This window comes from Rhinolophus hipposideros (genome assembly GCF_964194185.1).
Source record: "Rhinolophus hipposideros genome assembly, chromosome: 7".
Lineage (NCBI taxonomy): Eukaryota > Metazoa > Chordata > Mammalia > Chiroptera > Rhinolophidae > Rhinolophus > Rhinolophus hipposideros.
In genome coordinates this window covers 6464640-6484903 of record NC_138053.1, presented here as the reverse complement: position 1 = coordinate 6484903, position 20264 = coordinate 6464640, and the positions used below count along the sequence as shown (strand labels likewise).

The window sequence follows — 20264 nt, the reverse complement described above, 5'->3', positions numbered from 1 at the left end:
CCTGATGGCGGCATACTCAATTTGCAGGCCTAGTATTTACTAGTTAAATCACTGAGCTGGTCCAGAGTGACACTTACCTAGAAAGGCCCAGGGTCATTCTTAGTACACAAAATCTTCTAGATATCCATTCAGGCCTGGGGATGCACTAGACTAGATTTCACAAGCAGGTATTTGAGCTCAGGAATTGCAAACCTGTATGGGGATGCCATTTCTGAGGGAATGGGTTACCTGCCCCCACCACCCTGGCCTTCCCTATTACAAGGTCCCACCACAGGGTCATTCTTGGTGCCAGCAGAGCTGGGCCATGAGCTGAGAAGCAGGGTGCCGCTGCCACTGGGGAGGTTTAGCAGGCTGCTTTTGCCTTTCAGATAGCCATGGTGACGTGATCCGGCCCCTGCGGAAGCAGGTGGAGCTGCTCTTTAACTCGCGCTATGGTGAGCAAGGAGCTGGACGGGGCCAGGGATATCTTAGCCAGCCTTCCAGCTGCCCTGTGTTCAGAGGGACTTGGGGCCCAGCCCCCCCATCCCAGCCGCTCCCTCTACAGCAACAAGGGGGAAGGGGAGGGAGGGACTGGAATCCATTGGGAAGGGATGGGGGCACCCAGGAAGACAGGCACTGGCAGAAAACCCCACCCTCTGAAACACCGCGTGCTGGCCTCGGTCATCACACTCAAATCTGCCTGAGCCTCAGGCTGGAGAGGCCATTTTCTCCTCTGTCAGAACTGTCCCTCTGTCCTTGTGGACACCCTCGTTCAGGGTCCTCAGGAGGACTCATATATAGCAAGAGCTTTCCTTCAAGAGAGACAAGGAGAGAAGATGGGGAGGCAGGAGAGAAAGTTATTCCTTATTAAGTGCCTGTAGTTTGCCAGGCACTGGCTAAGTGCTTCACACAAGTTCTCTCATCCCATCTCACAAAATCCCTATGTCCTAATACCCATTTTACAGATGAGGAAATGAGGCCTGGTGAAGTGACCTGGCTTGTCTGAGGCCTCACAACTAGTAGTGAGTGGCAGCATCTGGCCTGGGCCTCAGATCTGTCTTCTTCCCAAGGCATGGTGTTGGGCCACACAGATTTTTGGGGTTCTTTATGGTACTAGGGGACCTGCTGGAGGGCATTTCTTGCAACATGCAGTCACACAGACTTGGGGAGAGCCAAGGCCAGGTCTCACCAGCCATCAGTGGTTTTTCCTGCAGTGCCTGGGTAAAGGCACAGAATGAGCATGAGTTTGGGGTTCACATCCCCCAGCTCTGGGGCTTTGGCACCTGAGATGAGTCCCATCCCCTCTGAGCTCCAGGTTTCTTACCTGGAGACTGGGTATCAGTATTCACCTCTCAGAAAGGTTGGGAAGGCTCACTGCCCCTAAAAAGGCTCTAGCATCTCTGGTCCCCGGCGCAGACATGGGAGGGGGAATTGAGGCTGGTGGCCCCATAGCTGTGGGTGGCCCTACAGTAGCCGTGTCTCTGCAGCCAAGGCCATTGGCATCTCGGAGCCCGTCAAGGTGCCCTACTCCAAGTTCCTGATGTACCCAGAGGAGCTGTTTGTGGTGGGGCTGCCTGAAGGCATCTCCCTCCGCAGGCCCAACTGCTTCGGGATTGCCAAGCTCCGGAAGATCCTGGAGGCCAGCAACAGCATCCAGTTTGTCATCAAGAGGTAAGGCCTGGCCAGCTCCCCAGGCCCTCCAGGCTTGCCCAGCACTCAGGAACAGCGTCAATTTGCCATCTTCCTCTTCAGATTAGGGCAGGCTTTTGTTTTGTTTTTAAAACAGTGGGGTCTTAGACAGAGTTTGGGCACAGTTGGGTGCACATGAGGTTGTCCAGGCCCAGCCCAGGCCTGCCAAATCTGAAGCGACCAGACTGACATCCTCTCAGTACTCAGTTTGCCGACCTGTGGAATGGAAATGTGCCCACTGGCTTGCTCTCCTAGACCATTCTGAGTGCCCTCTGGGCAGATGTGTTGGTGTCCTGTGCCTGGGGGACATCAGAACACTCCTGAGGGAAAGGCCCCGTTATCCCAGGATGGCAATGGCATTTCCAGATCCTTCTGGTTTCCTTGGGCATCTCAGTTTTGTCAGCGAGGGCCCAATGGAACTGGATGCCCAGCTCAGATATGAAGTCCCTCTGGAGAAGGTGGAGGCAGCTATTAATTTTTAAAAGAAGAGGGAGGACCTTGGGGGACCTGTTTTGTGTTTGTTGCTTCTGTATGTTACTATCATGTTTTGTAAGTTTAGGTTTGGTTTGGTTGAAAGTGGCAAGAAAGAGGAGAATCTTAAGGATGTGTTGCTCCTAGGGGAGCAGATCGCCCCCCAAGTGGGGAAACTCACGGTGTTCTTCACACCCAGAGTGGCCAGCTTGTCATGGAGCCCAGGGAGCTCTCCCTGTGCTCTCCCATGGGGCCTGGTTTGCAGTAAGGAAGGTGGTGCTCCGGGAGACGCAAATAGTGGATACCTGGTTCCTTCCTTCAACAAATACATCTTGAAAGCCAACCCTGTGCCAGGCTGTGTGATACAGCAGCAGATGGCATTGAGTCCTGCCCTCGAGGCCAGTCTCACGGAATAAAATCACAATATAATGTCAGATAGAGATAAGTGCTGTCATGCAAAGTAAGGGGGCAGAGAGGGGCAAGAGGAACCTGTCTAAGGAGGTGACATTGGAACAGATCCAGTAAAGCAAGCCATGCCAGTACCTTGTGGAAGAGTGTTCAGTCAGAGGGAACAGCAGGTGCAAAGGCCGTGAGACAGAGACGTGCTTTTGTCTCTGAAGACTAACAGGGCATGGCATGGCTGGAGCAGAGTGAGCAAGGGAAAGGGGTAAAGGCTAAGAGATAGCAAGGGCCGATTACACAGGGTCGTGGGCGGGCTTAAAGAGTTTGGATTTTATTTCAAACTTAATGAGAACTCACTGGAAGCTTTTGAGGAAGGTACGACATGATCTGGTCACTTAATTTTAGTTTCTCCAGCTGCAAGGCAGAGGGGGGAGGACCTGGGGGGATATGGGCAGGGGCAGAAGCAGGGACCAGGGAGGAGGCTTTACTCTTGCTCAGGGGACAGGGCAGCAGCTTGGACCGGGGAAAGGTAGGGTGGGAGTGGTGAAAATTGTCAGATTCAGGCAGTATTTTGAAGATGGGGCTGGTAGAATTCGCTGATATATTGGACGGGAGCTGTGAGAGCAGGCGAGACCTGAATGACTCAGGATTGGGGCTGAGTAACCAGGCTGCTGAGGATACCGTTTTCTGAGATGGAGACAATGTGGGTGGAGACCACAGTCAGGAGTTGGGTCTGACATGTGCTGGGTTTGGAATGCATTGGACCTTCCAGGGAGGGATGGCGGGTGGATAACAGAATGCATAGATGAGATGCTCAGGGAGAGTCGGTGTGAACAGGACTTTGGGATCTGCCAGCATCCAGGCAGGATGGAGCACATGAGGGCTGCTTGCTACGACCAGCCCTGTAAACCCAGACCCAGGAGCACGTGGGTGGCTCGAAGGGAGGAGCCAAATCAACAGCAAACCCTCGTGAACTGACCTTGCTTGTTGTCTCCCCGCAGAGATGGCCTCTCCCCTGTGCTCCAGAGTATTTTTTAACGCTGCTTTATATTTAGAAAGGAGGCATGGGAGCCGGGTGGCTCTGTGGCAGACTGGCAGTCTCCTGGGTGGTTGACTCCCTGTGACCTTGGGCAGGTTACTTGGGGTGTAAAATGGGGTACACTGTACCACTTTACAGTGTAGCAGTAGAGTTCAAGGCTTAGCAAAGAACCTGGCACACTGTCAGGACTCCGTCAAGATGGGATTTGTTTGTTGGTTTAATGTCAGGTTTATTGAAGTTTAACTTACATTTAGTAAAATTCGCCCTTTGTAAATGTACAGCTCTTTGAACTTGGGCAAACTCATACAGTCGTATAAACCACCACCACAATCAAGATACAAAGCAGTTTCCAAAAACGACCGTGTGCCCCCGCTGTTGGCAGCCCTCACCTCTGGCAGCCACTGGTCAGTGTTCCCCCATCATGTTGCCTTTCCCAGAATGTCATCTAAGCGGAATGATTACCTCTCTCTGCATGACCTAATCTCCTCTTACAAGGATGCCAGTCAGATGGATTAGGACCCATCTTAATATCCTCATTTAAATGTAATCACCTCCTTAAACACCCTTTCTTCAAACACAGTCATCACATTCTGAGGTACTGGGCGTTAGAGCTTCAATATATGAAGTTGGGGAGAGGGCACCATTCAGCCCATAAAAATATATATAAGAAATTGTCCTCTGCAGGAGACGTTACTAATCGACACTCTTTCCACCTGAACCCGACCTGCACATCTTTCTAAACAATACCCCAGACAACCACTACCAATCAGTGAGAGTTGTCACAAAATCAAATTAAACTTTGTAATCTTTGGTCAGAAAACATTCTTAACCCAGATCCTTGAACTTGTATGCAAAATTTTCCTATTCTTTTGTTCATTCTTCTGGAGAGAGGGTCTCTCGCTTTCATCAAATTTTCCAAAATTATAAAACCCTTAGGAAATTTAAAACCATGGGCAGATTTTCATGGCTAGAAGCCTGGGGTCCAGGGAAGTAGTGGTAGAAGGTTCTGTCTGATTGTAGTACTTCCGTGCAGTTCTGACGCTGACCACCCAAAGTTAGAACATCCCACAGCTGGGCCAGCAGGACTGCCCCCACTTCAGACACCAGCCCCAAGTTCAAGGGTCCCTGCGCCACCTACACTTCTGAGTAACTGGATTCAAATTCAGGACTTCCCATGACTCCCCCAGGTACAAAAATTAGGTAGAACAACTCTTAGAACTCAGGGTAGGCTCTATTACAATTACAGTTGTATATAGAGGATACAAATCAAGACCAGCCAATTGAAGAAACACAATGGATGAGGTCTGAGAGGGCACCCACATAGAGCTTCCATGCCCTCCTCTCCCCATGAAATCCGAAGACCTCACACTCCCAGCACATTGATGTGTTCACCAACCAGGCAGCTCCGTGGAGCTTCAGTGCCCATAGATTTTACTGGGATTCATTACACAAGATCAGTGGATTGTTGGTCACGTGATTGAACTCGGTCTCCAGTCCCTCCCCTCTCTAGAAGTCAGGAGGTTGGGCTGATGTCAGATGGCTCACAGCTCCAGACCTCTCCTCACGTGGTTGCTCTTCCTGAATCCTGAGTCATCTCATTAGCATAAATGTAGATGTGGTCCAGGGAGCCCACCATGAATAACAAAGACACTCCTCTCACTCTAGAAATTCCAAAGATTTAGAGGTTCTCTTCCAGAAACCAGAGACAAAGACCAGACAAACTGTTGTACAGCACTGATTCTGAATGTCCCATTTTCAGCGCAACCTTATCCAGATAGAGTAGGCCTGTCTGGGCGGGTGGAGGTCTGGGGTCTGTGGCAGCCTGAGGGCACTGGGAGGTCAGGCTGGCCAGAGAGCTGACATGGCATGGTGGAGTGAGACAGTGAGCAGAACCACTCCTTCAAACCTCCCGAAGGGAAGGGATGCTGGAGCAGGGTTTAGTGTGAGGATTGGTCTGTAGAAGCTTTCCGCAGAGGTGAGCTCTCTGTCACAGGTGGGGTCCAAGCGGCAGCACAGAGACCCTGCCTGGGAGTGAAGCCAAAGGCCACACTCTCAGGGCACCCCGCCCCCAGGGCAGGTGGCCAGTGAATGAGGATTTGGTGCCTGTCCTGACAGCAGGCCTCTGGCCATCAGCTCGGTGCCTGGCACAGAGCTGGGCTCCCCGGGCCAGGAAAAAAGGAGGAATAATCCTGCCTTGGACCATAGTCTCAGGGGCTGAAAAAAGCTTCAGACTGCTTTGAGCCCCCCCACCACTACCTCTCCTCCTAATGGAGAAATTGAGCCCAGAAAGTGGAATGATGTCCTGCAGTCAGCTTCGAGCGTCAGCAGCTGAGCTAGGCTGGCGACTCCCAGGCCAAAGTGCTTTCCGCAGCCCTGTGTTGCCTCCTTAGGCTTGGATTTGTAAGGCCCGCTCCTATGTCTGAGCCAAGGCAGGGTTATCCCATTTCATAGGAGGAAACAGAGGCCCAGGATGGGGAGGCGGTGTCCCTCAGCTGGTGACAAGGAGAGAGGCGCCTGGAGCTCTGCCCCTCGAGCTGTGTGGTCTTGGACATGGTACTTACCTTGCCTCAGTCTCCTCGTCCTGAGAATGGAATGATGAAAACAGTACCTTCCTCAAGGACATTGGATGGATTAACTCTGACCCTGGATAGTGACAGTCATTCACCGGAGCTGAGAGTGATGGTGTCAGCCCTACTGGGCCAGTACTAGGCTCATCTCGCTCGCAGTTGAGTCCTCAGCCTAGCACAGCCCCCCAGATCTCACACGTAGGTTAGCAGGACACGGGGCGGGATGATGGCAGGGCAGGGACCCAGACCTGGACTGTCCAGAGCCAGGAGGGCCCATTGCATAGATGTGTAGACAGGCCCAGAGGGGAGGGCTGGGCAGTCCGGGGGAAGCCTGGAGGGACCTTGGTGATAGCCCTACTTACGGTGTTTTTCAGGCCCGAGCTGCTCACCGAGGGAATCAAAGAACCCATCACGGACAGCCAAGGTACCCTGCACTGGGTCATGGGCCGAGGTGTGGGCTGGGTGTGGGAGGGGTCCCAGGCTCTGCCACCACCCCTCCTACTTCCTCTGTTCTGGTCCCATCCTCCCCTGGCATTCCCCCACTGCCCTCCCCATTGGGTTTACCTCCACCAGTTACCACCTTTGTCCCTGGGTCTCAGGAGCTAGCTGCCTGCTCACCCTGGCTTCTCTCCCCCGCCCCCAGAGAGGGATTCCGGGGACACTTTTGTGGACGAGAGCCTGAAGAGACAGGGTTTTCAAGGTAAGGTTGCAGCTCAGGATGGGGTCATCTGTTCCAGCACCATGACCTTGACCTGGCTTGGGTTTGGAAGACCAGGCTGGTGGTGGAGCTGGCCACTACTTTAGGACTTGGGGGGCTGGGTGAGGTGGGCTGGCAGCCAGGACCGGGCTGTAGTCTGCCAGCTCTTGAGTCAGAGGCTGCACAGGGCACTGAGCAGTGGGAGGGACGGTGGGCTGCAGGGTCAGGAGCTGCCCGCTGTCCATCTGGGGAGTCAGCTGACCTGCCCACTATATATTAGGCAGTCAGCCTTGCTCTTATAGCTTTGAAATCAGAGGAGGCGAATGTCCCCAAACACAAGGAGGGCTCTCCAGAGGAGGGAACTGTGGCTAGGCCAAGAAGGGATGGGAAGAAGTGAGTGTGGAGGAAGAGGTGTGGAAAAGGGGGAAAAGCTTGACTGAAGGTGTGAAGTGCAGGCCATACAAGAGAAGCAGAAGCAGGAAGGGACCAGACTCAGAGGGGGGTGCTCTGTTCCTCCCGTCAATGGGGAGTGAAGTATCACTTCTCAGCCTTTTAGTTCTTCTCTGCCCCCTCCCTGTATTGGGAGGGGGCAGCGAACAGCCTCTATCTGCCTGTTGGGATAGTTCTGAGTGTGGCTGTGAGTGAGTCCCAAGGGTGGGGGTTTTCCAGGTGGGCCCTGGGTGGTCACGGTGGCTCTGAGGAGAGAATGAGTCAGCCAGCCAGTGGCAGGAAGGGCCAGCCTGGAGGTGGAGGAGCCTCGAGATAGGACCCAAGGCTGCTCAATGCCCAGTCTCTCTCACTCCTTCTCAGGCAGCTGGAACTTTTTGTGATAAGGGGAGTTGAGTCTCTCACCTCACCCCATGGCTCCTTATACCCAGTCCTTTTAGCTAACTGGGGTCCTCACCCCACTCCCCACCAAAACTACCCTGACATCCACTTCCTTTCTCCCCCCTCACCTGTCTCTTCTCACAAGACAATACCAGGCTGTAATCTCCCCAATGACGGGCCCGTGCTGGCACACGGGCTCCTTAACAAACACCGTCTGGGTGAGTGACCGTTGGGAGCTGCTAGACTGGTCATCTCAGTTCATGGGCCATGTTCCGAGCCCACCATGGCATAGGCACCGCTCCTCTTCCTGGTGTCTGTCACCTCCAGGGCTCATTTATTGCTGTGGTGGTTTTCAAATGTCAACAATTCACTTAATTTCATACGCGTTGCTATTGTTTCAACAGTGTGTGTCCTTCTGGAAAAACACACATCTCTGTCAAGATATTAGCTCTGAAGGACTCTGAGGGGCCCACTCCAAGGATCTGATAATTGCCAGAGAGGAGTTCCCCATAATTAGAAAATCATATTCCTTAAAAGTCACCAAGTGCCTTTTAATTTAACAGCCCATTCCATAATTGTTTTTCACTTTGCAGAAAATTATGACACCAGACTCTCCCGGATCGACATTGCCAACACACTGAGGGAACAAGTCCAGGATCTGTTCAATAAGAAATATGGTGAGCTCTGGGCACCTGGGTGGCAGGGAAGCTAGTGGGGTGGGAAGAGAGGCAGGAGCTTCGCAGGTCCAACCGTGGTCACTGCTGGGAAAACCAGTCACCGCTTATAAATATTTCCGGAGCACTTACTATGTGCCAGGCACTGGAGATACAGTAATGAAGAAAACACACAGTCGCTGCTCTCGTGGGTCCCATAGATCAGTGAGGTGAGACAGACGTTTATCAACCATCCACAGAATCTAATACCGTGTTTCCCCGAAAAGAAGACCTAGCCAGACCATCAGCTCTAATGCATCTTTTGGAGCAAACATTAATATAAGACCCAGTATTATATTATACTTATATTATTATTACATTGTATTATAGTATATATTATGTTGTATATTATATATATAATGCCCGGTCTTATATAAGACCCGGTCTTATAATAAAATAAGACCGGGTCTTATATTAATTTTTGCTCCAAAAGATGCATTAGAGCTGATGGTCCGGCTAGGTCTTATTTTCAGGGAAACAGGGTAAACAATGAAGAATTGTTCTACGATCGTGCAGGAAAAGAGCAGACTGCTCAAGAGAGAATAACTTGCGTGCTTACCTTAAATTGGGGGCCAGGGAAGGCCTCTTTGAAGAAAAAAACTGAAGGATAGGTAAGGAATTAATGACACAGAATGTGAAAGAAGGACATTCCAGCTGAGGTAATGGCATGTGCAAAGGCCCTGAGACTTGTTCTAAGAAGGGGAGAAAGATGAAGCATGGGGACCGAGGTGGGGGAGGAGGACCCCCATGGAGCTGGCCAGGAGACAGGGCTGATCATCCATGGTATCAGCTTTGTACCAGTTTTGCATTTTGTTGGGAGGGCTGAAGTGACTAGAGCCTCTTTGCACTTTTGAAGTATCTTTCTGGCTGCTGTGAGGAAAGGGAATGGGTGCAGGAGGGCAAGGGTGCATGCTGGGAGACCAGCTCAGAGGTTGGAGCGGTAGTTCAGGCCAGAGTAATGATCTCGGCTGGGGCCTTGGCTTCAGTGCTGGCTGGAAGAAAGTGGATGGAGTTGAGTTGTGCTCAGGGGGAGAATCACTGGTGCTGAATTGGCAGAGATGGTGTTGGAAAATAGAGGCCTCCAGTTGAGTCCTGGCTTGCTGAAAACAAGCTAGAATCAGTTAAGATTTTAGTTTCTTTGGTCTCAAGTGACAAAAACTCAAACTGGCTTCAACAATAAAGGGGGTTAATTGGGTTATGATTCAGTTACTATGACTACAGAACAGATCACCCCAAAACATACTGGCGTAAATAACAGTGACCATTTATTATCTCTCTTGGTATCAGTGAGTCAGGAATTTGGGAGCAGCTCAGCTGGGTGGCTGTCACTCAGGTTGTCTCCCCGGGTTGCAGTCTGGATAGCTGAGGCTGGAGTCATCGGCTTCCTGACTCACATGTCTGAGCCCTGGGCTGGGGAAACAGCTGGGCCCCTCGGGCATCTCTCTTGATTTCTCTGTGATCCTTCCCTGGGGGCTTTCCCGCATAGTGACTCCAGGGTAGCTGGGTTTCCTGCTTGTCTGTCAGGGCTCCTGAGGCATGTGTTCTGAGAGAGAGCCAGGTGGAAGTTGTGTTGCTTCAGAGGTCATGCCGTGTCACCTTTGTTGTGCTCTTGGTCAAGGCAGTTACAAAGTCCCACCCCCAGTTCTCTATGGAGGAGTGTCGATGTTGCACTGTGAGAGTATGTGAGATGGAAGGTTGGGGTAGCTCTCTTTGGACAGTATAATCAGCCATAGCTCATAGCAAGGGAAGTCCAGCGGGGTGGACTCAGAATCAGCGGCATCCAGCAGCCCAGGAATGTCCTCGGTGTCTTTCCAGTGTCCGCATCCTCTCAGCCTTGCTACCTGCTTGTTAGCAGAAAGGCTGCAGCAGGTCCAGTCACCCCACCAGCACACTGGAAGGAGGGAGAGGGCTGGCTCTCCTATAGGTTTTCTCAAGAGAGCTGGGTTATTTCTTTCTCAGAATTCCCTGAGCTCTCCCCTTGTTTCTCATTGGTCCCCACTGAGTCATATGTCCATTCTTTAACAATTCCCTGTACTAGGGAAAGGCCACATGCTCATTAGGTTACCCGGATCTGTCACCATAGCGGAGGGGGAGGGTAGAGTACGTGGTGTATCAAGGACAGGTGGATACCCGAACTGTCAGCCAGGGAGAAGGGGCACCACCCTCACCGATGGGGAAGTTAGAGGGGGGAGGTGATGGGTTCCACCTGCGACTTGTAGAGTTTGAGAAGTGAGTGGAGATGACCCACAGGCAACCAGAGATACACACAGTCTGCTGTTCAGAAAGGGTGTCTGGATTGGACTTAAAAATTAGGTCCTGGGGAATAGAGGAGGCACCCCTGGGGGTACAAAGGGGGCAGAAAGAGGCCCAGACCAAAGCCCAAGGCGCCTGTGTTTAGAGGTCAGGTCCAGGAGGGGGAGGGGTGGCCAGAAAGAGGGGAAATCAGGAAAGTGTAGGGTCATGGACACCAAGGAGGGGAGAGTGGTCGTCTGTTTCGGATTTTGCCAAAGAGTGCAAGTGTCTACAGGGTTTGCAACGTGGCGGGTACTCGTCATTGTAGCAACAGCCATTTTGGCGGCAAGAGGAGAAGTAGAGATGACAGTGTTCCCATTCGTGAATCCATGAATCATGGGTACACATTTTCCTTCTTGTCTGATTTATTTTTCATTTCAAAAAGGATCTCTTTGCATTAACATATAAGCTAGTCAGCAACAAAGTCAAGATAAAGAATGAAAAACAGCCTGGAAATCTAGAGAGACAGAAAATAGATTAGTGGTGGCCAAGGCACGGGAAGGGGAAAGCTAATGGGTACAGGGTTTCTTTTTGGAGCGGTGAAAGTGTTCTCGAATTAGATGGTAATGATAATTTCACAACCTTGTGAGTGTACTAAAAACCACTGGATTATACACTTTAAAATGGTAAATTTTATGATATTATATGAATTATATCTCAATTAAATAAAACCAAACAGGCTGAAGCAATGGCATGAAGCCAGGAGTGACATGAAGACTCAGAAATTCTGTACTTGCTAGATACAGAGCACACGTTGGGCTCTGAGTCTCCTAGGTGTCAGAGCAAACAGGGAAGTGAGGCAAGTTTTACCATTCCTAGTGTCCGTGAGATAAAAATTAGTTTATTGCACGAGAAAGCTCGGTTGTTCCTCCTAGTGCAAGACATGAAGATTCCTGCAGTGTCTTCCTAAAGAGGGACCCTATGACACGGGGATGATGGTCGCAGCCAGCCCCTCGGGTCACAGTGAGCTCAGCTGTGTCAGAGAGGGTGTCCCATAGAGCACCTCGTCTACGTCTGGGGAAGCCGTGGACTTTCCAGTGAGCCTCACAGCGTCCAGCCTGCAGTGTCCGCACCTGTATCCTGGGCTCTGTGAGCAGGAACTATGAGAGGACCAGCCGAGCAGTGCCTCAGAGGGGGCCCCTGACAGCAGGTGGCAGCCCTTGGCTGAGAATGGGGCAGCGGCGGCCACCCTCCACCCCAGGACTGTCCCTAGGCCAGCTGTGTGACAAAGTACTGTCACTGAGGGCATGCCACAGCCCTGCACAGAGGCTTGGTGACAGTAAGAGAAAACGCCCAGATAGAGAAAGAGGACCCCGAGGTCTGGGACGGACCCTGAGGTCTGAGCTGCACCGGGCTGGCTTCAGGCTGCCTTCCTTGCTCCCAATTGCAGTCTGTCCTGTCAGGCCAGGCCGGTCCTGAAACAGGGTGAGGCAGAGCCCTGGGGCTGATGGAGGGTCGGGCGTTGTGGGAAAGGCCAGCTGTGCCCAGAAGAGACCATCCTTGAGATGGGCTTCGTGTTCTCAGGCTGGGAGGCTGAGAAACATTAGCCACTGCCTTCCCCACAGCAGCTGTAGCTACATATCCCCTGCCCACAGGTCCGCCCGGCCCAGGCACAGACTCACACACCCAACCCCCTAAGTATCCTGCACAACATACCCTGTAACTCCCACTCCCCGACTGATTGTGCCTTTCCTCGGTGCTACCCGACAGCTTTCTCTTTCCCACTCGTGCACAGAGCACCCCCCACGCACCCCCATGGCCACACACCAGCACTGCCTCTGGTTCCTGATGACACTTTCTCTGTCCGTTGTCCACAGGGGAAGCCTTGGGCATCAAGTACCCGGTCCAGGTCCCCTACAAGCGGATCAAGAGTAACCCCGGCTCCGTGATCATCGAGGGGCTGCCCCCAGGAATCCCGTTCCGAAAGCCCTGCACCTTTGGCTCCCAGAACCTGGAGAGGATCCTTGCGGTGGCTGACAAGATCAAGTTCACAGTCACCAGGTACGCAGGGGAAGGGGAAAGGAGAGGAGGCAAGACTAGCACGGGTGGGGGCTTGCACCCAGGGATGCTTGGCCTTTCCTTCAGTGGGTCCTGCCCTCCCTGATGGACAAGATGGCTGTCCCAGCTGTCCTTGGGGTTGTGGGGAGGACTGCAGGCCAGCCAGGGTGCAGAAGGCCCCACAGGGGTGAGACCAGCACCTCAACCACCATAGCAGGGGCGGCCTTCCTGGGCACCTTCTACCTGCCCACAGCACCTGATCGCCGCACTCCTAGCCCCCTGGGAGAGGTATTAGGCCTACTTCAGAGGGGAGGGAACCGAGTCAAGTGATTTGCCCAAGGTCACAGAGCCGGCCAGAGCACAACCAGTGGGAAATCCTGGTCACCCTCCTGCACAGTGTCCCATGAACACGAATCGAATCATCGGGCAGCTTGTGAAAATGACGCATTCTAATGCAGTAGGTCTGGGTGGGCCCCAAACAATTTCTAATGAGCTCCCAGGCCCTCCCGCTGACAGCCCCCTCTCTGTTTCTCTTCTAGACCTTTCCAAGGACTCATCCCAAAGCCTGGTAAGAGGCGCTGGCTGGGGTGGGGAGGGGGCCTGCTGGCGTGGGAGCCAGCCATGGTGCTGGGGGCCAGAGGTGGAGCCGAGCTTGCTGTGGGACACAGGTTGTGAGGCCCTGAAGCAGGAGCCAGGCCCCTGCTCTTCTGTTCTCCCACCTTACCTGGGCACCAGCCCCAGGAGGAAGGGGGAAGGCCAAGCTGGAACCTGGGCAGAGAAACGGGTGGTAGGTGGCACTGGCGACTTGTAAGCTTCACCCAGCCAGGGTTTGAGAAGAAGGGGCCTGGTCAGTGCTCCCCACTCCTCTTCATGACGGGGCCCAGTTGCCCTTGGGGAGTAGATGAGGTTGATGGCAGGTGGGTTTCTAACCTCAGAGGGAGGAAGGTCTGCATGGGGACCTGTGAGCTTGGCAGTAAGATGTAAGAGTGCCCACTCAGCCTTAGAGGATAAAAGGCCTCTCCTGACCCCCTTGCAAGCCATCTGTGCCCCTCCGTCTCCTCCATAGACTGTGTCCTCGCCCTCCCAAACCCAGTATGAACAGAGGCTGACCCTTGGGTGAGCACCCCGGGCTGTCCAGGGTCTCCAGGGAAGAGGCTGCGTACGCTGAACCACTGACCCCAGAGCCTGTGTGGAGAGGCAAGAGGAGCCCTGCCACCTCACCCCCGCCCCACGCCCACCCCAGGAGCCGCTGCTGGTGTAAAGACTGGCCCGCCTGTGCCCCTGGGGAGGCTGTGCTGATGTGCTGAGAATGGGTGAGCCTTCATGGCATGCCCGGATCAGAGGAAGCCTGCAGTACAAGGACCCAGTTTCATGCCCGGGAACATCACCTGTCACCCCCCTTCCCGCACGCACATTCACCCCCACTCCCTGGAGCTGTCCACTCCCTATGCCAGCCTGGCTTGGTGGGCTTCTGGGGAAGGGGTATGAGGCCATCAAACTGGAAGGAGCAAGACTTCCTGAGGGGTGAAGTAATGTGACAGCTGCTGTCAGGCTGCAGGGACCCCCCCCCCGTACCCCAGGAAGCGGAGTGAGAGTCGGGGTGGCTGGGGAGGGTTTCCTGGAGAGGAAGTCTCCGTGGTGCCTCAGGGGAAGGCAGGACTTGGAGAGGAGGAGAGGAAGGCGTAAGGTGGGTAAGCAGCAGGTGTCTGAGGCCCACCCCAAAGGTGTTTCCCAGAGCTCTCAGATGTGGGAAAGTGATGGGATGTCAGGAAGCTGAAGATGGTGGAAGTAGCAGCCAGTTGCAGACGTGGTGGCCCCAGCCGAAAACTTACTGAAAGATTATTGGGTATCAGACCCGCCTCGCGTGGGTTCACTTTACACGTATTTCCGAGGCCCTCCTGGGGCCAGCAGTGCTCTAGGCACTAGGGTTACAGCAGTGAACACACAGGAGGCGTGGCATTTACTCCTCAGACCTGTGAGGTAGGTACAAGAACCCTACTCATAGTGGGAAACAGGCTCTGCGTGTCATCAGTATGCTCGTGTCACACAGCTAGCAGGTGGCCGTAAGGCCCGTACTCTTAGAGGCAGAACCAGGGGTCCGCCCAATTCAGGTGACCACAGTGGAAATGAGTGTTTCCCCGGGAAGCAAGCTGGGTCCAGCAGGGACAGGGCAGGGAAACGGAGGCTCGAATGCTCATGACAAGATCACAGGCCTTTGGACTTGAACAGCTCCCTTCTCGTAATGGAAACCAGAACACACCTTTCCTGGTACCCCCAGTCCCTCCCCTCTCTGTGACAGGCTGCTTGGCTCCAACTCTGTGGCCCTACCTTGCTCCAGGGTTGTGGTCGGTGCCTGTGGTTCACTCGCCTGGCTCCAAGTCTGATAGACATCAGTGCTGGTGCCACCGCGTCAGCTTCCAGCCGCTGCCTGCCCCGAGTTGGGTTTCTGCCTAAGCTGGTGTCAGTGCTGGGCCCGGTCCCACAGCAGCAGCAGGAAGCATGGCCCAGCCTCTCTCTGCATGGAAAGTAGAAATGCAGTGTGGCAGCCCCTCGGCCTCCCCTCGGCTCCTCCTGTGTTCCCCAAGCCCTCCAGGAAGGGTTCACATGTCCTGAAATACAGCTACTTGAGGGGCATGTGCATTTTTAATGAATGTGGAAAGCAGGAAAAGGAAAGTCATGTATGACCCCTGATGTGTGCCAGGCTGTACACCCAGCGCTCTGCACTGTCCCTTTTTATGGAATGGAGGTTACTTCCGTGACTGGCCTGGCATGCCCCACCTGTCAGGGTAGGAACTGTTGGCTCCAAAGCCTGGCTTCCTGCATTCTGTGACGGACGCCACAGATCGCGGATGGGCGGTCCCTAAATCAGAGCAGCCACTGAACAGTGTGCGTCAGTCTTTGGGGAGAAGCACTGCTGGCAGAAGGTCGGCCAGCCGCCCTCACGCAGACCAGAGCTCCTGCGCCCTTCTAGGGGTGACCTCTTCCACTGACCAGGACTCTCCCTCCGGCTAAGCGAACTCAATGGCCCATCTTGTTGTTTGAGCAGCTTCTTGAATCTCAGCCATTGTCCCTCAGTCTCTGTGCCAGTCTGCCTGTCCGTTGACCTTCCCTTTGACTCCTCTGTGTACAGACAGAGCCCTGAGAAATGCTTCCTCTGCCCATGTGGTATGGGAGAGGATGATGGCAGGCTGCCTGGAAGAGGAGATGAGAAAGTGGCCCTGGTCCCAGCCCTCGGGTGGAACTGCCAGCGCCTTTCCAGGCATTGGCACCCCGGGCCTGGACGGGCCAAGCAGGCTGGCTTGCAGGCCAGCTCCACGTTTGCTCATGTCCCTTGTCACGCTGGGCTGGGAAGGTGTCCAGGCTCACATGGGCCTCCGAGGGTTCACCCGAGGTCATTGAGTGCTGTTCCTGCCCCAGAAAGGGCTGTTCCAAACCTTCCATGAGAAAATCACTGAAGCCTGATAAAGGCCAGCGTCTGGGGGTGATATTGGAGCAGGAGCTCAGGTCACTGGGAGAGGCAGGACTTCAGCAGGTGTCCTGGGCATGTGAAGGGGTGGCAGATGATCTCTGGGGTTGTGGGTCCAAGGCAGCCTGTGGGCCATGGGAAAGCACAGGCTGGTGCTCAGAGAGACCCGAGTTCAGATCCCTGCACCCCTCTTCCTAGCCGTGTGACTGGGCTCATTATTTCACATCCTTGAGCCTACGCTTCCTCATCTGTGAGATGAAGATAGTGATACCTGCCGCCCAGGTGATCTGAGTTGGACAAATGGTGGGCAGTGGTGGGTGAGCTCTTGAGGACAGTTTCCACCTGCTGCCCTGCGGGGCTTTGTCCTGACACTCAAGTAAGATGTTTGTAAAGCCTTCAGCTCAGGATTGGCTATGGGAAGATCTTAGCCAATGGAGGTGTTGGTTATTGTTATTCCTGGGGCTCTGGAAGGCTTCTTGGAGGAGGTGACATTGAACTGGGCCTCAGAGGTGAGCAGAACAGTGTGTGGTGCTGACACAGGGCACAGCCTAAGCGAAATCACAGGTGTCCAGTAGGGATGGAGCTGGCGCACACAGGAGAGTATGGCTTGTCATGACAAGGAGGCAGGCCTTATTCCAGGCACAGTGAACTTTGAGACTTTTTCTTTTTTCTTAACATCTCTTCTAACAATAGGGAATGGACTTTAGTCTGCAAACTCAGAAGTGCAAGACATGTAAACTTTCTTTTCTGTTCTTCTAAAATTGAACTAGATTTCTACCAAAAGCCTTCTTTACATAGCGGCAGAAACTTAATGTGAGTCCACTTAGGCTCCCCTGTTCCCTGGGCTTATGTGCAAGTCCCAGAGGGTTCCACAGTGCCAAGAAGTAAGCGGGAGGGGGCCCATCAAGTCTGGAATGTCACGTGTCCACCCTGGTACACAGAAGACATCCTCGGACAACTGTCCACTCGGGTGATTGGAGAGATGCCCCTTGTTCCTACCCACTGAGCCCCCGCCCCAGGGCCCGAACCTTCTGTGAAGTCCACCTCTGCAGCCACCTGTGCAGAGGGTTGAGCGTGAGCTGACCAGTGCTTGGGGAGGCTAGGTCAGTGGGAGAGCTTCGAGGGGGAGGCTTGGAAGGAGGGGGACTTCCCTGGGGAGGGGAGGGACTCCATTAAGGAGGGTTCTCAGGTTTTCAAGGTCATTTATTGAAGCCTTTACTAACAGAACCATTATGAGAAGGTTAATGGTAAAGAAGGAAACTGCTTTGGAGGTAAACTGGTTGTTAAATCTGGGCCTTTCACTATGTGGCTTGGAACGATGGGCTGGCCCGGAGCAGGGTGAGGGTACGGTCATTCCTGGGCCGGTTTTATTCTGGGTGAAAAGAGATGAGCCCAGAAGGCCTTTGGTGTTGTCCAACTGGATACAGAGCTGCCCTCAGTTTCCCCACTGGTGTCTGGTAGCCTGTCCTGCTCGTACTGAGTGGTGGTGGGCACCTGGCTGGAGAGGAAGACAGACTTGGACCGAGCCTGAGAGGACAGTGGGGGGATTGCAGGCCTTGGTCAGAGCATCTGTGGGCCAGGGGCTTCACGGGATCCCTGGGGGATGGGCATGCAGGCAGGAGGAACCTGGGGCTACAGAGGGATGGTGGGGCCAGGCCCCCACTTATACTAGAGTGAGCTCCAGCCCTGGCTTCAGGGGGCCAAGATAACCCAGGCCTAACCGCAGGGGCCCCAGCAAGTAAGGCTGGAGAGATGCACCCCATTGGTAGCTCCTTGCTGCCTGTGTAGGTGCCCCCCACCTTACCCACCTGCCTGCAGTACCATGAGTTCTAGTAGGGAGACTGGACCAGGGGCCAGACAGGTTGGTGCTAGGAACAGCAGTGGGACATCTCTGCCCTCCAAGCGCCAGGCATCCATCTGGCTCTCAGGAACAGATGTGCACCAGGGGCCACAAGTTATTGGGCACCCACCAGGCAAGTCACAGAGCACGACTGGGACATTTGCTGTGGGAGGGGCTCTGGGTGAGCCTGGCACAGCCCTCTGTGCTCTCAGCCGCACCAAGTCCAGGTGACCTCTCCCAAACCCCGAGGGGCCCAAGGTCTCAAAAACCCAGGACAGCAAAGGAAGATGGGGTATGTTGGGAGAGGCCCTCTGCCCAAGTAGTGGGTATGCAGTGTTTCCCTGAAAATAAGCCCCAGTTAAGATCTCAGCCCGACAGACACATTAAGTACGTTATGAGATGTTCCAGAAGAAGATGACATGACTGTATTTGAATAAATGTAGATTGTTGTACATGAAAAAATAAGACATCTGCTGAAAATAAGCCCTAATGGAGCAAAAATTAATATAAGACCAGGTCTTGTTTTTGGGGAAACACAGTAGTAACAGCCACAGAACATTCTTCTAGTAGGTCAGAAAAACCTAAGGGGAGTCACAAATACATGCCCACGGCAAACATTTAGAAAATACAGAAATCTAACTGCACAGATGGCTTTTGATTTTTATGATAACGTTTCTTTCAGATTTTTCCACAAACTTAATTAATTTCACATCTCACTGTTTTTCTTTCTGTGATATTTACATATGCAGAAACTTAAAACATAAGCATTTCCCCCATGTCTTTAAAATGCTTTATAATATTCCCTCACCGGGCTGCATCATAGTTATATAATTGTCCTGTCCCCCACGGTGGACATTTGGGCAGCTCCTCATACTGTGGACACCTAATATCCAGGTGCTTGTGATTTGCCAATTGCAAAGCCTTCCCATACCAGCACATGTAATCTCCCCCAATAACCTGTCTAACAGGAGGAAACAGGCTCAGAGAGGTTAAGGAACTTGCTTGGTGTCACACAGCATGTGCTTATGCTCTCTCCACCCTCCTTTTTCATCTACACTGGGTGGCTCTTTGCTGCCCCCTTCTGGCTGACATAACATTGATCCTACCTATCCAACCCTTGAGGCTCACAATTAATGCTTTGGGTTCATTTATTTGTACAACAGAAATGTATTGAGTACCTGCTCTGTGCCAAGCAAGATATGGGAATATAAAATAGACAAAAATCTCTGTTCTTGTGGTGCTTATATTCTAGTACCCCAGGAGACAAATATTAAAAACAAATAGTATATTTCATAGCGACTAGTGCCATGGAGACAAATAAAGCAGAAATAGGACTATCTATTGAGAGGACAATTTTAAATAGGCCACCAGAAGTTAAGGGCTGAAAAAATTGACGGGATGAGCCATGTAGAAATGGTTGAAACATCCAGAGGCTGGAACCTAGTCAGTGCAAAGGCCCTGGGGCCCTGGGCATATTTTGAAAGTAGAGCCAACAAAATTGCTGACATAGAGTGGGGAGCGTGGGGTGAAAGAGAGGTCAAGGATGACATTGTTGGGGAGGAACAAACTTTCCTGGTTCTTCTGGCTGGTCTAATAATCAAATAACATGAGGCAGATTAGCCAGAGGAAATAACCAAATGTGATACATGCATATGTATGGGAATGCCTGAGAGAGTCAGAGACCCCACATACAGTAGAGGTTCAGAGATAGAAAGGGAGATTGAGGTAGAGAAGACATCCTGAGCCAGGAACGAGGTAAGGAGCCTTGAGGGCTTCAAAGGGTCACTGCAGGATAAGAGCAGACTTTTAGTAAATAGAAGTTTGCTTTGCCCTATAGATGGGCCAAACGAAGGGGAGGATTTGACCACGGGCTTCACAGGATCCCTGGAGGATGGGGGATAATTATGGGCAAGGCTCCTAATTCAAGTTCGTTTAGGTAGTCAAGGGAGGGGCAGAATTTTCTCTTGAGCCTATGGCTCAAGTTGCCTTTAGTTCAAGACAATCTATACATACCACAGAGGCACATCTAGGGGTGACTCATTCTGAACCCCCACAACATCAAGATTTTGTCCCGAGCAGCTCGAGAGCAAGAGGGGGCAGGACCTGAGTGGTGGGCAAGTTGGACTCCCAAGTGAACAGGCGTGTCAGGCGGTCAGAGCTACAAATCAGGGAGGACCCCAGGAGACACGTGCAGTCGAGAGCCATTCTGTATTTCACGTACGTAGGTCGTGAGACTGGACCAGGGGGCGTGAGTGTGGACAGTCCGAGGGTTCCCAGGATGAG

At 52.9% G+C, this 20264-nt stretch overlaps 1 protein-coding gene across 10 annotated transcripts in view; it reads left to right on the top strand.

The window, feature by feature from the left end:
- Positions 1-20264, top strand: part of GTF2IRD1 (GTF2I repeat domain containing 1) — a 100361-nt gene that overhangs the window by 59896 nt on the left and 20201 nt on the right. For 5 of the 10 annotated variants that reach the window (XM_081053347.1, XM_081053346.1, XM_081053344.1 and 2 more), the window contains exons 16-22: positions 369-434; positions 1467-1650; positions 6522-6571; positions 6791-6847; positions 8266-8349; positions 12495-12678; positions 13215-13243. In XM_081053347.1, coding sequence (XP_080909473.1) covers positions 369-434; positions 1467-1650; positions 6522-6571; positions 6791-6847; positions 8266-8349; positions 12495-12678; positions 13215-13243 — 654 coding nt within the window. The remainder of the gene's footprint in view (positions 1-368; positions 435-1466; positions 1651-6521; positions 6572-6790; positions 6848-8265; positions 8350-12494; positions 12679-13214; positions 13244-20264) is intronic. The other 5 variants (XM_081053350.1, XM_081053342.1, XM_081053349.1 and 2 more) reach the window with 1 other exon arrangement.